The 15,267-nt window shown below is 64.3% G+C and overlaps 1 protein-coding gene across 1 annotated transcript; it reads right to left on the reverse strand.

Annotated features, from left to right (window-relative positions):
- Positions 1-1,440: 1,440 nt before the first annotated feature.
- On the reverse strand, positions 1,441-15,261 carry LOC118710624 (myomesin-2-like). The gene is made up of 15 exons (XM_036423174.2): positions 15,229-15,261; positions 14,700-14,744; positions 14,164-14,300; positions 13,356-13,500; positions 13,211-13,270; positions 11,612-11,679; positions 10,871-10,984; positions 10,340-10,427; positions 9,852-9,890; positions 8,137-8,242; positions 6,879-7,042; positions 5,504-5,540; positions 4,440-4,462; positions 3,555-3,610; positions 1,441-2,081 (listed from the first exon to the last, which is right to left on the reverse strand). The coding sequence occupies exons 2-15, from the start codon at positions 14,728-14,730 to the stop codon at positions 1,764-1,766; spliced, it is 1,386 nt and encodes a 461-aa protein (XP_036279067.1). The 5' UTR covers positions 14,731-14,744; positions 15,229-15,261; the 3' UTR covers positions 1,441-1,763.
- Positions 15,262-15,267: the final 6 nt, after the last annotated feature.

Here is a 15,267-nt window from a genome sequence, read left to right on the forward strand (position 1 = left end):
AGGCGCTCTGCTTTAGCGCAATAGTCAGATTACAAATGCCAGCCTTCGCTGCCCAGGCCACGAGGGAGCCGCCCCGCCCAGAGCGAGCAGCCGACCAGCCCCCACCTGGGCCTGGGCCCCAGAAAGGGTGCAAGTCTTTCCAAACCGGCTCGCTGACCCCGCCCCGCCCCTCCCCGCCCCTCCTCTGCCCCTCCCTGCCCCTCTCCTGTCCCTCCCTGTCCTTCCTGCCCCTCCCCTATCCCCTCCCCTATCCTTCCTGCCCCTCCCCTGTCCCTCCCCCGTCCCTCCCTGTCCTTCCTGCCCCTCCCCTGCCAGCTGGCTGGCCTCCAGGAACAGACTCAGTTTCGGGGTTGCCTTGGTTACCCGAGGAACACAGCACCATCCCTCCGAGCGTGAACAGGCCTTGAGGACCTAGAAAATACCCCAAACCAGCGACTGCCGGCCGGGCCGCAGGGGTCTCAAACACACGACACTTATCTAGCCGGGCACAGCCCTCTGTTCCCTCGGATGACTAAACAAAAAACAAGCCCGTGGCAGCAAGGCCATGGATTGGACTCCCAGACACAGGCACGGACCTGGGCGGCAGGCTCCTCGGGCCCAGGGGCGTGTGTGGGAGGCACTCAGCCGACGTGGTCTCCCACGTGGAAGTTCCTCTCCCACTCTCTCTGGAACTCAGCGGGGAAACATCCTCAGGGGAGGGTTACAAAGAGAACGAACAGCAGCCACCTGGAGCAGGCAGGAAGCGGGAGGGGAGCGGCGGGCCCCACGCCCGTGTGTGAACATCAGGAGGGCATCTCGGGGTCAGACGGGCGTCACGCCAGCCCCACGCCAGTCCTCCCAGCCAGCCCGGGTTCGGGCGTCAGGGAGAGAAGTCCCTTGACTTCCGGCTGTAAAACCCAGCAGGGGTGAAGGCTGAGGGAGGCGGAGGCAGCTGGAGTCCCAGGTGTTCCTCTTAAAGGGCCGGAGCGTGGACTCCCTCCCTCTGAGCTCCAGCATCGGGACAGCAGCTGACAGGGTTACACATGGGGGGACGCGGAGTTACCTGGCATCGCGGTGAGGCTGGGGCGGTTCTCTCTCAGACAGAAGGGTGGCAGTGCTGTGTTCTTCCATGAGCCTCCCCCCTCCCACAGAGCCGGCAGGTGGGCACCCAATTTGAGCCGCCACCAGCCTGGCTCACACCATTCTCCCCACCCTAGTGACTCCCTGAGGCCCTGTCCCACCCACCTGCAGGCCCACCCACGCTCACCCACACAAAAGGCCTATCTTGGCTCGTGCTTTAGATCTTCCTAAAATCCCTCCAGTAACCGGCTCAGCTTGGGGGGCCTCCCCCCAGGTGCTCAGAGTGAAGGGTCCTTGTGGGCTGCATCCTGCCTGACCACAGTAATGGAAGGCGGAAGGGAGGCGGTGAGGGTGACCAGGTGCACAGAACCACAACGAGTAGCCTCGTAAAGCTTTATTCGTCGCAAGCAAGAGAACACACAGTGGCAGCGGCACGGCCTACAGGGCTCCAGCCAGGAGCCGGGGTGCTGGGTCACGTTGGCACAGGGGTCCACCCCGGGGTGGAGGACAGGACACCCCACACGACCCTGGCTTCCCGCCTCAAGGGCCCTAAACTAGATGGAACAAGCACCAAAGCCAAACACGCGTGGCGCAGGCTCGCTCTCCGGCCACGCATGGGGTCACTCAGCTGGTGACACGCACGGGGCACGGGGCACGGCACACGGCACACGGCCCGCGCCCGCGCCCGCGCCCGCGGCGCCGCCTCACGGGGCCGGGCCGGAGGCGGAGGCGGGGATGAGCTTGGGCGTGGCCTGCTGGGGCGGAGGCACGTCGGGGATGGTCTCGCCGTGCTGGTACACGCTGACCGTCACGTCGATCTTCTCGCCCCCGTACTTGTTCTTGACGCTGATGCTGTACTTGCCCGAGTCCTCGGCCGTCACGCCCTTGATGCTCATGCTCACGTGCTTGGCCTGCTCCACCTTCACCGAGAAGTGGTCGCTGAGCTCGATGTCCTTGTCGTTCTTGAACCACACCACCTCGGGGTCCGGGTTCCCGAACACCGTGCAGGTCAGGTTCAAGGTCTGCGGGAGGGAGGGGCAGAGGTAGGGAGACAAGGTCAGGCTCCATCGGAATGGCCTGACCCTCCTCGTGGTCCTGTACATCAGCCATTGAGTCAGCATGCTCCTTACACACATGAGCACCACGCCAGGCCCCGGGGCCCCAGGCCGCAGGACACAAACAAGGGCGGCGTCACGAGCAATCCCACCGACAGGGGCCGGTCACCGCGGCCAGCGGCGCTGCTCACGTTCCCAAGGGCCGGAGCCTGAGGGCGGCCCGCCTTCCCAGGCAGGTGTGTCCCATGGGCGTGGGGGTGGCCTCCCCAACCTCGATGGCCCTCCTCCCCCTCAAACCCAGGACCAGGGCCCAGACCCTGGAGGACTCAGCACAGGACCATGTGATAGGCCCAGGTATTAGCACAGGGTCACCGGGGGCAGTGGGCCAAGCAGGGGGGTGGGGACCCCAGGCCCAGGGGGGGAGGGGGACAGCCCAGGCCCAGGGGGGGAAGGGGGAGCCCAGGCCCGCGGGGGGGGGGGAGCCCAGGCCCAGGGGGGGAGGGGAGCCCAGGCCCAGGGGGGAGGGGAGCCCAGGCCCAGGGCGGGGGGAGGGGAGCCCAGGCCCAGGGGGGAGGGGAGCCCAGGCCCAGGGGGAGAGGGGAGCCCAGGCCCAGGGGGGCGGGGGGGAGCCCAGGCCCAGGGGGGCAGGGGGGAGCCCAGGCCCAGCGGGGGGGTGGGGAGCCCAGGCCCAGGGGGGGAGGGGGGCAGCCCAGGCCCAGGGGGATGGGGGAGCCCAGGCCCAGGGGGGGAGGGGAGCCCAGGCCCAGGGGGGGAAGGGGGCAGCCCAGGCCCGGGGGGGAGGGGAGCCCAGGCCCAGGGGGGGAGGGGGGAGCCCAGGCCCAGGGGGGGGAGGGGAGGACCCCAGGACCAGGGGGAAAGGGGGGGAGCCCAGGTCCAGGGGGGGAGGGGAGCCCAGGCCCAGGGGGAGAGGGCAGCCCAGGCCCAGCAGGGGGGGGGGGGGGAGCCCAGGCCCAGGGGGGGAGGGGAGCCCAGGCCCAGGGGGGGAAGGGGGGAGCCCAGGCCCAGGGGGGGAGGGGAGCCCAGGCCCAGGGGGGGGGGGGGGCCCAGGCCCAGCGGGGGAGGGGGGAGCCCAGGCCCAGGGGGGGAGGGGAGCCCAGGCCCAGTGGGGGAGGGGGGGAGGCCAGGCCCAGGGGGGGAGGGGGGAGCCCAGGCCCAGGGGGGGAGGGGAGCCCAGGCCCAGTGGGGGAGGGGGGGAGCCCAGGCCCAGGGGGGGAGGGGGGAGCCCAGGCCCAGGGGGGGAGGGGAGCCCAGGCCCAGCGGGGGAGGGGAGCCCAGGCCCAGCGGGGAGAGGAGCCCAGGCCCAGCAGGGTGGGGAGCCAGTGCCGAAGGTGGAGTGACAGGCATGTGCCCAGCCCCGCCTGGCCCTTTGCGGGCGGCAGCCACGGCTGAGCCGTGAGCCCGGGCCTGCGTCCGCCTCACCTTGCCTTCCATTATGGTCACCACGTCCGGTAGGCCGCCGATCACCTTGCCGCGGTCTGTAAGGGAGAGACTCGGCTGAGAACCCTCAGGGGTGTCTCCCTCCCCCGCCCCCGCTGAGCCCGGCTGTACGCAGGTGCACACAGGTGCTCAGCCACTCGAGGGGGCGGCACCGAGGGCGGGCTGGAGGCCAGGAGGGACTGGGTGGGAACTGGGGCACAGGAGGGCCCCTGGGGCTGACTGAACTAGGGGAGCGGCTGTCAGTCTCTCAGGGAAGGGGTCTGCATGCGGGGGGCCTGGGGGCCTGCGATCCACACGCCAGCCACAGAGCCTGAGCCCAGGGCCCGGGGCCCGGCCACCAGGGACCACGCCCACAGCCCACAGCCCCAAATGTGCGATCCAGCCGCCCGTGTCCCCGCCCGCCCACTGCCCAGAAAAACCAGCGAGGGCGTGGCCTGTCCGCTCCCCCATCCTGTCTTCCCCTCCGGACCCCACCCTGTGCTCCCCACACGGGCCTGTCCTAGACTCTGTCTCCTCCTGCAGCCCCCCTGCCTGACTACCTCGCAAAACAACACAGAACAGGTGGGTGGTGGCAGGACAGGTAGCCAGGGGTGCTGGAGGCCTCAGGGGGCAGGGATGAAGAGCGCAGGGGTGAGGAGGGGGGAAGGTGTGAGAGGGCAGGGGTGAGGGGCCAGGGGTGAGGAGGGGGGAAGGTGTGAGAGGGCAGGGGTGAGGGGGACAGGGGTGAGGAGGACAGGGGTGAGGGGGGCAGTTGTGAGAGGGCAGGGGTGAGGGGGCAGGGGTGAGGGGAGCGGGTGTGAAGGGGGCGGGTGTGAGGGAGGTGAGGCATGCAGGGTGCCCCATGTTCCTGTCGCCCCCAGTACTTACTCTTCTCTGCAAACGCAGCCGCCCTGGGCGTCAATGGGGAGGAGAGAGAACAGAAGAGAGTGGTGAGGAAACGCACCCACACATCCGGCAGGGGATGGGCGGCTGGGGGCAGGGGGAGGGGGCGCCGGCTGCAGGGGAGGGGCGGCTGGGGAGGAGAGGGGACGCCTGCTTTCTCTGGAGGACACGCCTTTCCCGGTGCCCCGCCCCCCCTGAGCGGGGACGCCCCGTCTGTCTGGGCTGCCCAGAGGCACAGGTTCGTTCAGACTCAGAGGCACAGGAGCTCCTCCCCGCTGATTCCTCGGATGCCCCGGAGCGTCCAGCGCTTGGGGCATGCTGGTCCTAACCATCTCGCTCCCCGCACCCATCACAGACAGTCCCTCTGGTCCTAACCGTCTCGCTCCCAGCACCCATCACAGACAGTCCCTCTGGTCCTAACCGTCTCGCTCCCCGCACCCATCACAGACAGTCCCTCTGGTCCTAACCGTCTCGCTCCCCGCACCCATCACAGACAGTCCCTCTGGTCCTAACCGTCTCGCTCCCCGCACCCATCACAGACAGTCCCTCTGGTCCTAACCGTCTCGCTCCCCGCACCCATCACAGACAGTCCCTGCGCGGCCGGAGCTGCCGTGCGGGTGTGGGAGGCTCGTCACTGCCCCGCGGGCAGGGCTCCGTGGTGGAGCGCTGACCCGGGAACCAGGAGGTCCCGGGTTCGAGAACTCAGTGAGGCACGGGCCCGGGCTGCGGGCTCCACCCTCGTGTGGGGCGCGGAGAGGCAGCCGAGCCGTGGTTCTCTCATCACTGAAGTTTTTCTCTCTCTCCATTCACCTTCCCTTCTGAAATGCGTAAAAATATACATTAAAAAAGAAGGAAATCCATCGCTTTCTCGCAGAAACCACACGGGTGCCCCTGCCTCAGCAGTGGCCGCCATCCGCTCACGTGCGGAGCGCCCGCGTCTGCAGACACGGCTCACGCTGCCCTCGCACCCGGAGCCCGGAGGGACGGCCCGGCCCCGGGCCGCCCACAAGGCCCGACCCGGACGCGCCTTCGCCGCGAGCGAGTCTTACTTGAGCTGCTGGAACTCGGCCAGCGCGTCGTCGAAGGCTGCAAGGAAGCACACAGCGTCACCCCCGGCTCCTGCCCGCCACCCGGTGCTCTGCCCGGGGACGCCGCCGGCAGCGCGCACCGGGCCCGTGACTCAGAAACCCCCATGGATCCCCACACCCAGGGCTGCCCGCCCGCGGGCCACACGCCTCCGCACGCCTCCACACACCTCCACACACCTCCACACGCCTCCACACGTTTCCACACGCCTCCGCGTGCCTCCACACGCCTCCGCACGCCTCCACACACCTACACATGTTTCCACACGCCTCCACACGCCTCCACACACCTCCGCACGCCTCCGCACGCCTCCGCACGCCTCCACACACCTCCGCACGCCTCCGCACGCCTCCACACGCCTCCACACACCTCCGCACGCCTCCACACACCTCCACACGTTTCCACACGCCTCCGCGTGCCTCCACACGCCTCCGCACGCCTCCACACACCTACACATGTTTCCACACGCCTCCACACACCTCCACACACCTCCACACGTTTCCACACGCCTCCACACTCCACACATTTCCACACGCCTCCACACGCCTCCGCACGCCTCCACACACCTCCACATGTTTCCACATGCTTCTGCATGCCTCCACACACCTCCACACGTTTCCACACGCCTCCGCACTCTACACGTTTCCACGCGCCTCCGCACGCCTCCACACGCTACCACACATCTTCGCACATTTCCACACGCTACCATATATCACATGTCTCCACGTGTTTCCACACGTCTCCACACATTTCCACACACCTCCACACGCCTCCACACACCTCCACACGCCTCCGCACGCCTCCACACACCTCCACATGTTTCCACATGCTTCCGCATGCCTCCACACACCTCCACACGTTTCCACACGCCTCCGCACTCCACACGTTTCCACGCGCCTCCGCACGCCTCCACACGCTACCACACATCTTCGCACATTTCCACACGCTACCATATATCACATGTCTCCACGTGTTTCCACACGTCTCCACACATTTCCACACACCTCCACATGCCTCCACACGCCTCCACACATATCCGCACATCTCCACATGCTACCACACATCTCCACACGTATCTACACATTTTCACATGTCTCCACATGCTTTCACACATCACATGTCTCCACGAACCTCTGCATGCCTCCACACGCTACCACACATCCCCACACGTCTCCACATGCCTCCACACACCTCCACCCGTCTCCACTTGTCTCCACACACCTCCACCCATCTCCACACACCTCCACATGCTTCCACACATTTCCACACGTCTCCACGCGCCTCCACACATCTCCATGCGCCTCCACACACTGAGCCCAATTCTCGGGGGACGCTGACCTTGGCCGGACAGGTCGAGCGAGCGCTGGTGGTTGTCGGTGCCGTCCGAGATCTCGAAGGTGAACTTGCCCTTGTCCTTCTCCGTGGGCTCGCAGATCTGCAGCCAGGCCATCTCCTCGCTGCCGCCCGCCCGCATGTGCTCGCTGGACGCGATCTTGGCGTCTCTGACGAGAAAAGGCAGCGGGACCGTGAGAGTCCGGACCCCAGCCCCATGCAGGTCCCCAGGGGCGGCGGCCGGCGTGGCGGGAGCGTGTCCAGCGGGCCAACGCCTGTGTGGGGACGGGCTCTCTGGGGTGTAATGTATCCTCCACGTCCGTCACTCAGACCCAAATGCCTTCTGAGGTTAAACCCAACGCTTAGCGTTTAAAGATGGATTGCTATGGGCCGTGGCATAATGGACTCTGATACTCTATGCGGCCCAGCCAGCACGGCTCCACGGCTGAGCTACGACCTAGGAGCCAGGTCACGGTTCAATTCCCAGTCGGGGCACAGGCCCGGGCTGTGGGCTCAATCTCAGTCATGCAGGAGGCAGCCGATCCAAGACTCTCTCTCATCACTGATGTCTCTGTCCCCTCTCCCTCTCTCTCTGACATCAACAAAAATACGTTAAAAATTAAATAAAGGCACGAGGAGGCACCAGGCTGGATCTGGGAGGAGCGGAACAATTGGTGCGCGGACCCCGCTGACAGCTGAGCTGACAATGTCACCATGTCCTTGGTCAGACCAGTGGGAAGGCACGCCACCTCCCCCCAGCGGGTGCCCCGGGCCCTGGTGCCCGCCCGTCCTCTCCTGGGGCTCTGACTGTTGGGGATGAGCTGGGGTGGCAGGTGGGGTGGCAGCCTGGGCGAGTACTGTCACCGTCAGGAAGGTCAGGGGGTTTTCCCGGGAGACACCCCACGGGGGAGGCTGGGGACCCCGGGCAGGAATGCCTGCCCTGCCCAGGCTCCCGCTGCCCTTCTCCGGCGTAAGCCCGGCTGACGCGGTCCTCTCTCCACAGGCTGCCTCCCGGCAAGGACCAGCCCTCCGCTGAGTGCCCACGCCACGCGCCACCCGCGAACCACCCTGTCCACACCGAGAGGGCGAGGAACCGGCCTCTGACCCCGACAGGCATTTCTGCACCTGCCTCCTGCCTCTTCCCTTCCCCCACCGCCCTCCATCCCCCACCAGGCCTGTCACTGCTCAGCACTCCAGGGGCTGAGAATGCAGGCACCGCCCTGGTCCTCGCCTCGGACGGCCCGTCCCCAGCTCTGGGACTCACTTGTGGTACCAGCTCACACGCATCTCCTCGGTGAAGTATTTCATGAAGCACTGCAGCCTGATCCCGTCTGGGTTGCAGAGTATCTTCAGAGGAGACGCAGACAAGCCTGCAGAGAGTGGCACACTCAGACCTCAAACACACCCTGCCACGTGAGATGGAGCCACGTGATAGGAGGCCACGAGAGCGGGAGCCACATGAGTATGAGCCACGTGAGCGGGAGCCACGTGGGGGGCTGAGTCAGGGGGACGGTGCTGTAGGCAGGTCCTCGCCCAGCAGCGCAGATGAGCTCCCACGCCTGTGCATCTGTCTGTCAGCCTCAGATCCTCACACTGTCCCCTGCCACAGTCATTCGTCAAACCAGCACCTGCCACACCTGAATCACTGAACACAGTACGGAGAGATTCCTGCCTGCCCTTAGCTCAGCGTTTGACCGGGGGGAAGAAGGTGGATTGCGCTGTGACCCGGGAAGTGCTGTGCTCACTGATCCAGAGCCCAGCCAGCGGACATCTGCCAGCGACGGACCACAGGAGCCCAAGCCCGGAACGCTGCCCTCCAGACCGGGCGCGGTGCCAGGAGGCCTGCCCCCTTCCGGTTCTATGGCAACAGCACCGCGTGCAGCCTTCATCCGGGGGCACAGGGCACGCCTGCTCTTCCCAACCAGCACATCCCCAGGCAGACCATCGTCCACGCCACCACGGGAGGAAGTCCACGCCCATCCTGGGCCAGGGCATCCGCCGTGTCAGCGGTTTCTGTGCTCTCGGTTAGATACTCCGAGTCCCACCTGCACTCAGAGCCACGGTGTGCCCGTGCGCCTGGCCCCTCGGGGAGCAGCGCGCTCTGGGGAACCCTGTGCACCGGGGCGGCTGCCGAGGCCGAGGGCGGAGAGTGATGCCGTCAGGATGCCGGTGGGCGGAGAGGAGAGAGCCCACGTGAGTTACGGGGACCGAGCGTCCAAGGGGCCAGGCGGCAGGTGCCCTCGACGCTGGGAGCTCCCGGGTGACGGAGAGCCACTGCCCGTCCCCGGGACACGGCCTGTGACCGGACACTCCCGTGGCCACTCCTAAAACTCTGCACAGCCCACGGGCCCCTGGGGTGGGGCAGTGGTCGGCAAACTCATCAGTCCGCAGAGCCAAATACCAACAGCACAACGACTGACATTTCTTTGGAGAGCCACATTTTTGGAGAGCCAAGTAAATGTCTCCAATGCCACCTATTCAGCACAGACGGGCCCAGGCCGTGGTGTTTTGTGGAAGAGCCTCACTCCAGGGGCCAGAGAGCCGCATGTGGCTCGCGAGCCGCAGTTTGCCGACCACAGGGGTGGAGCACAGGGGGTAATAGATCCCATAACAGAGCCCACACCTGCATGGGCGGACTGACCGATATCTCCCCATCCACTTAATGAAAAGGGGAGAAAATAATAATAACACCAGCTTGCTCCTGGATCCCATTCTCCCGCTCTACTTATGGGGCGCCTCCTGCTCTGTGGCCCCTCATCCCCTTCTCCATCAGCTCCCACGGAGAGCACAGAGCGTGGCGACACTCCACTCGCAGGGAGTTAACGCCGAGGAGCCTCGGACGCCGCCCTCTGGCTGCGCTGTCACTGCGCCGGGGCCCCAGCAGGGCGGGCACCTGGGTCTTCCCCATCCTTACCCCCCTCACCCCCGACAGTGACACTCCCACCCAAACGACCCCAACGCCAGGCGGCACTGACTCACCGCAGACTCTGCTCATCGCCAGGATCATGTCCTCGTACACTGCGGGAGAGCAGACGCACGGTTACTGCATGGCATCGGATCAGTGAGGCCCTCTCACGTGTCATCACATGGCCATGGGACATGGCCACGTGCGTGTGGAAAGATATGTGTCACCATGGCGGTGTGGGGTAGCTCCCCCCATCCACTTCATAAACAAGGACAGGCTCGCTCCCCTGCGTCCGGCCGGAGCGGGACCGCCTCCCGCAGGCCGTCACGGCCACGCCAGGCGGGGTGAGCCTCGCTGTCTGGGGCGGGACCGCGGTGACACGGCAGCCGCCCACAGGACGACCACGCGTTCCACACGTGGCACCGCCCCACGCACAGCGCAAGGACAGGCCTGTTCCTCTCCCGGCGGCCGCTGACGGCCGTGCGTGCTCCGGCCGGACGCGGGAGGGGCCCGCCGCCCGGAGGTGAATGGTCTCTCCTCGGCGGACAGCGGGCACCCGTACCTTTGCCGGCGATCTCCAGGGTGGACACGTCCTGGCCTCTGTCGTCCTTCAGGGTTGCCTTGTACTCCCCATGGTCCTTCTTGGACAGCTGCGAGGAAGCACAGTGTGTGGTGAGGTGAAGGCCACCTGCTGCCCGGCCGGTGGCTCAGGGCGGAGCATCCACCGATGAGCCGGGAGGTCACAGGTCGATGCCTGCTTGGGCACAGGCCCGGGTTGTGGGCTCCATCCCCAGTGTGAGACAGGGCGGGGCAGGGAGAGGAAGAGGCAGCCGATCAATGATGCTCTCTCGTCATTGATGTTTCTCTCTCTCTCCCTCTCCCCTCCCCTCTGACATCAATAAAAACATGTTTTAAAAATGAAATGAAATGGAACCCCTGCTGACAGGTTTCCTTAACCAAACCATGGGAACCAGGCTGCAACCCAGGGACAAGGCAAGGCCTGCCAGCCCGAGAGCCCGTTCTGACCCACGTGAGGGGGGGGCACGTGGGGGAGCCACGTGAGGGGCCACGTGAGCGGGGCAGGGGCCACCACCTTGGGGAGCAGCAGCTCGCAGACGCCCCGCTCCAGGTCCGGCGGGCTCTCGGTCTCGAACAGGGCGTCGTCCTTCAGCCACCGGAACACCGTCTCCTTCTTGGTGTTGGCGACCTGGAGGCAGAGCCGGGTCAGCTGGAGCCCGAGGCTCGCGGGCAAGAGCTCTCGGTCCCGGCCTGGCCTCAGAGGACCCCGTGTGATCAGACACTCAGGCCTGCGGCTGTGCCCCCGGCCAGAGCGTCCGCCCCGCCCCCAAAGGTCAGAGTTCACTTCCCAGGGAGGACGGGCACCTGGTCTGGTGCTGCTCTCACGTGGGTGTTTCTCTCCCTCCCTCTCCCCTCCCTCCATGCCCCCTGCAGGGAGGAAGGCCGTGGGTCCGAACGGTGGCAAAGGCGTCTCTGAGGCCTCGCCTGCCGGGAAGGCCCTGCCCGAGCCCCTGGGGAGACGCCTGTGGTGACCACGATGGCACGATGGGACGAGCCATGGCAGTGCATGGTAGTGGTTCACCACGTGGAGCGTTCTCCGGGGCCAGGACCCCGGCTGGGGCTGCTCCCCGGGCAGTGCCATCCCGACACGCCGCCACGGGGGGAGGCACGTCCCCCAGTCGGCCCCGTGCAGGGCCTCCAGCCCAGGCCGCACAGACGGCCTCAGAACCAAGCATTCGAGGGCCCAGGGCTGCCACCTGCTCTGCCTGCCCCGCACCCAGCGCTCACGCCAGCTCCCGCTCCTCCGGCCGCTCACCTTGCAGACCAGGCGGACCTCACACTCCTCGGTGACGTCCCAGTGCAGGTACTCGGCGAAGTGCGGGCCTGGGGGGCAGAGGGAGAGGAATCACATTATATAGTGACACGTGTGCATGTGTGTGCATACGTATGTGTGTGCACATGTGTGGGTGAGTCTAAGTGTGTGTATAAACATGTGTGTTTCGTGTGGGGTGTGTGTGATTCATATGTGTGTGTGTGTGTGTGTGTGTGTGTGGTTTGTGTGCATGTGTCTGTGTGCACGTGTCTGTGCATACTTGTGTGCATTTCAGGCCGAAGGGAGCAGCTGTTCCACATGAACCGGGAAAGCCCGTTTCCAGGCTCTGACATGGACGTGTGCACAGCCCGCTCCCTCTCCTGCCGCCCTCCCACCTCCTCTGCTCCTTGGAAAGCAGGCGGAACCCTACGTCCTCCCCAGGCCCCTGCCACTGCGGCCACGGCCACGGCAAAACCCTCACCACGGAGGTGAGCGGAGATGAGACGAGAACGCAGCCTGGCCCAGCCACGTTGTCAACACATCATGTTCTCAATTCAAACGTGATATGTCTTTTAAAACGGTGTGTTTGTTTAAAGGAAACTTAGAAGTAATTAACAGCAATGCCATTAGCCCATTCAACACACACATGTGAGGCAGATACACAAAGTGTTTACTGAATTCCTCAAATAAACATATCCCAGAAAGTTAAAAAGTTCATGCTGCAGAAAGGGGTACAATAAAGTATGTTTGACTATTAAAAATAAAAATAGCCGAAACCGGTTTGGCTCAGTGGATAGAGTGTCAGCCTGCGGACTGAAAGGTCCCAGGTTCGATTCCAGTCAAGGGCATATGCCTTGGTTGCGGGCACATCCCCAGTAGGGGGCGTGCAAGAGGCAGCAGATCGATGATTCTCTTTCATCGATGTTTTTAACTCTCTATCCCTCTCCCTTCCTCTTTGTGAAAAATCAATAAAATATATATTTTTTTAAATAAAAATAAATAAATAAATAAATAAAAATAAATAAAAACAACGAACTTAAAAAGAACATCTTGATGGTATATTTCATTATCCATGTTCTAATGTTTTTTAACCGGCAGAGAAACCGCACATAAAAACCCCATTGGAAAAGTAAGCCCTTGCGTTCTTGTTCAGGCTCTAAAATGCATCCATTTTACTTTGTATCTGGTGGGCATACATGTTTTTAAAAATGCATTTAACACAACATGGACTGTTTGCAGCTAAAACATATGAAAGTCAAAACGCTCCCCTGGTTTTCAATAAAACAGCAGGTTCCCGGGAAAAGAGCAAAGGACAGAAAAGGCCCCACGTGTCCAGAGCCAAGTGCTGGAGCCAAATACCAACAGGACAACGATCGACATTTCTTTGGAGAGCCACAGTTTTTAAACCTAAACTTCTTCTAATGCCACTTCTTCAAAATAGACTCGCACAGGCTGTGGTGTTTTGCGGAAGAGCCACACTCAAGGGGCCAAAGAGCCGCCTGTGGCTCTCGAGCCGCGGTTTGCCGGCCAGGAGCCTAACTGAACTCTCCAGCCCTCACCCTGGGCTCCGTGCCACCCGCGGGCGGGCAGGCCGACACCCACCTTGTTTCCGGATAAACTCTTTCCGCTGGAACTCAGCCTCGTCCAGGACGGCCTTGAACGCTGCATTCGACAGGAGAGGGGGGCCGTGAGACACGTTTCCCGCCAGCGGGACGGGCCTGGGACCCTGCGGGCGCCCGGGGCCTACCGTCCCCGATGAGGACCAGGGAGGACTGGTTCTTGGCCTTCCCGTCGTGGATCTGCACCGTGTAGGTGCCCTCGTTCTCCGCCGTGAACTGGTCCATCACCATCTCGATGACGCCCGTCGCCTTGTCGCACTTGATCTTGTGCGTCTGGAGGCCACGAGGGAGACAGGACCCGCAGTGAGACTCCGCCCTCCGCCCGGCTGGGGCCGGACACGCGGAAACACGGTGGGATGGATCCACTGAGCCGTGGGGACCGGACACCAAACCCAGACACAGTGGGCCCCCGGGGACCCCAGGCCGATGTGTATGGGGGTGGGGGGCGGCCAGCAGACACACATCCCAGACACTCACCAAACCTGACACCACTCACACATGCTCACTCATACACACACATACACCTGTGTGTGCGCACTCACATGCACTCACATATACACTCACACATTCGCACACTCATACACACACTCACACACAAACAGGCACCGTGCTGACACTCATATGCACTCACATATACACTCACACATATACACACACAAGGCACCCATGCACTCACACACTCACACACACAGGCACCCATGTGTGCATGTGTGTGCGTGCGCACACACACACATACACCCGTGTGCACGCTCACATGCACACACAGCTACACACACGCGCACACACATGTGCACACTCATACACACACAAACACGTGCACACTCACACACATACGCACGCGTGCACACTCACCCACATACACACACGTGCACATACACACACATACCGGTGCACACGCACACACATGCCCGTGTGCACACTCACACACACACTCACCGGGCTGTCGGACACCTCCCGGTCGTTGATGACGAAGCGGAAGCTGGCGTCGGGGGACAGCTGCTCAGCCTGCAGCCAGAAGCGCACCTGGCCGTGCTCGAACACCTCGTAGGCCAGCTCGGACTTGAGCGGCACGGCTGTGGGGTGGGGGTGGTCTCAGCGGGAGGCCCTGCGGCTGGGAGGCCCCAGCAGAGAGCCCGGGGGGCGGGAGGGCTGGGCACCCAGAAACAGAAAATTCCGCGCCAAGCCCCCCACTGCTCCAGGCAGGCAGCCTTCTGGGGTCCCCTGCCCCCAGGGTGCCCTCTGTGTCCCGTGGATTCAGTAACCGAGGATCCCCTCAGCCCAGCAGCCACCCGAACCCCAAATTCAAAACTCGCAATGTCCTGAAGGTTCCTACGAGCCACAGTCAAAGCTGGCGTTGGTGTAAGTGAGCTGGGGGGCTGAGCAGAAAGGGGTCTCCCCAAACAAAGCCGGGCGCCCCACCCCACCCCCCTGCCACACCCACCCCAAACAGCCATGTCTGCCAGCTCACGTACTGGGGTTTTTTATCTCGTTGCTCAGCGCCATCAGCCGGTCCAGCTCTGCAGGAAGAGAGCATGCCGTGGGCGTGGACTCCGGCCCCGACGTGCCCGCGGTTAGGAGGCTGCCCAGCAGGGGGCGCCTCACATTGAACCAGAAGGGAGAGGAGGCGAGGTGGCCCCACGAGCCAGTGGCCACTGACCAGGGACCACGCACACCTGCCAGGGCCCAGCTCGTGGGCGGGGCACGTGGTGCAGGGCATGTGGGTGGGGCCAGACTGGGCGGGGCATGTGGGTGGGGTGTGGGGTAGGGCACAATGAGTTCCCCCTTGCTCCCCGTGGGCCTGGCATCCGTGTGAGGATGTGCGGCTAGTGCGCCCCCCGCTGCCCACACCGCCGAGTGCAGGATGAGGACAGCCTGGGAGCTGGTGTCATTTCTGTGAACGGGGGCTTCTCCACACGGTCTCCATTCCCCCCCCCCAACACCCCTGTTCCCAGGGAAACGCATCCTTGGCCTCAGAGCCCCCGCTCCCGCCCGCACGCCTACCTGCCTCGTCCAGCACGAAGCTGGAGGACACCCCGTCCG

The sequence above is a fragment of the Pipistrellus kuhlii genome, unplaced genomic scaffold (genome assembly GCF_014108245.1).
Source record: "Pipistrellus kuhlii isolate mPipKuh1 unplaced genomic scaffold, mPipKuh1.p scaffold_m20_p_78, whole genome shotgun sequence".
Classification (NCBI taxonomy): Eukaryota; Metazoa; Chordata; class Mammalia; order Chiroptera; family Vespertilionidae; genus Pipistrellus; species Pipistrellus kuhlii.

Excerpts from the sequence above, each read along its gene's own strand:
- LOC118710624 (XM_036423174.2), bottom strand. The coding sequence starts at position 14,730 with ATGGCGCTGAGCAACGAGATAAAAAACCCCA. Across the intron at positions 8,243-9,851 it reads GGCGATGAGCAGAGTCTGCG|GCTTGTCTGCGTCTCCTCTG; the intron begins GTGAGTCAGTGC and ends CACTCTCTGCAG. Across the intron at positions 4,463-5,503 it reads GCCGAGTTCCAGCAGCTCAA|GGCGGCTGCGTTTGCAGAGA; the intron begins GTAAGACTCGCT and ends ATTGACGCCCAG.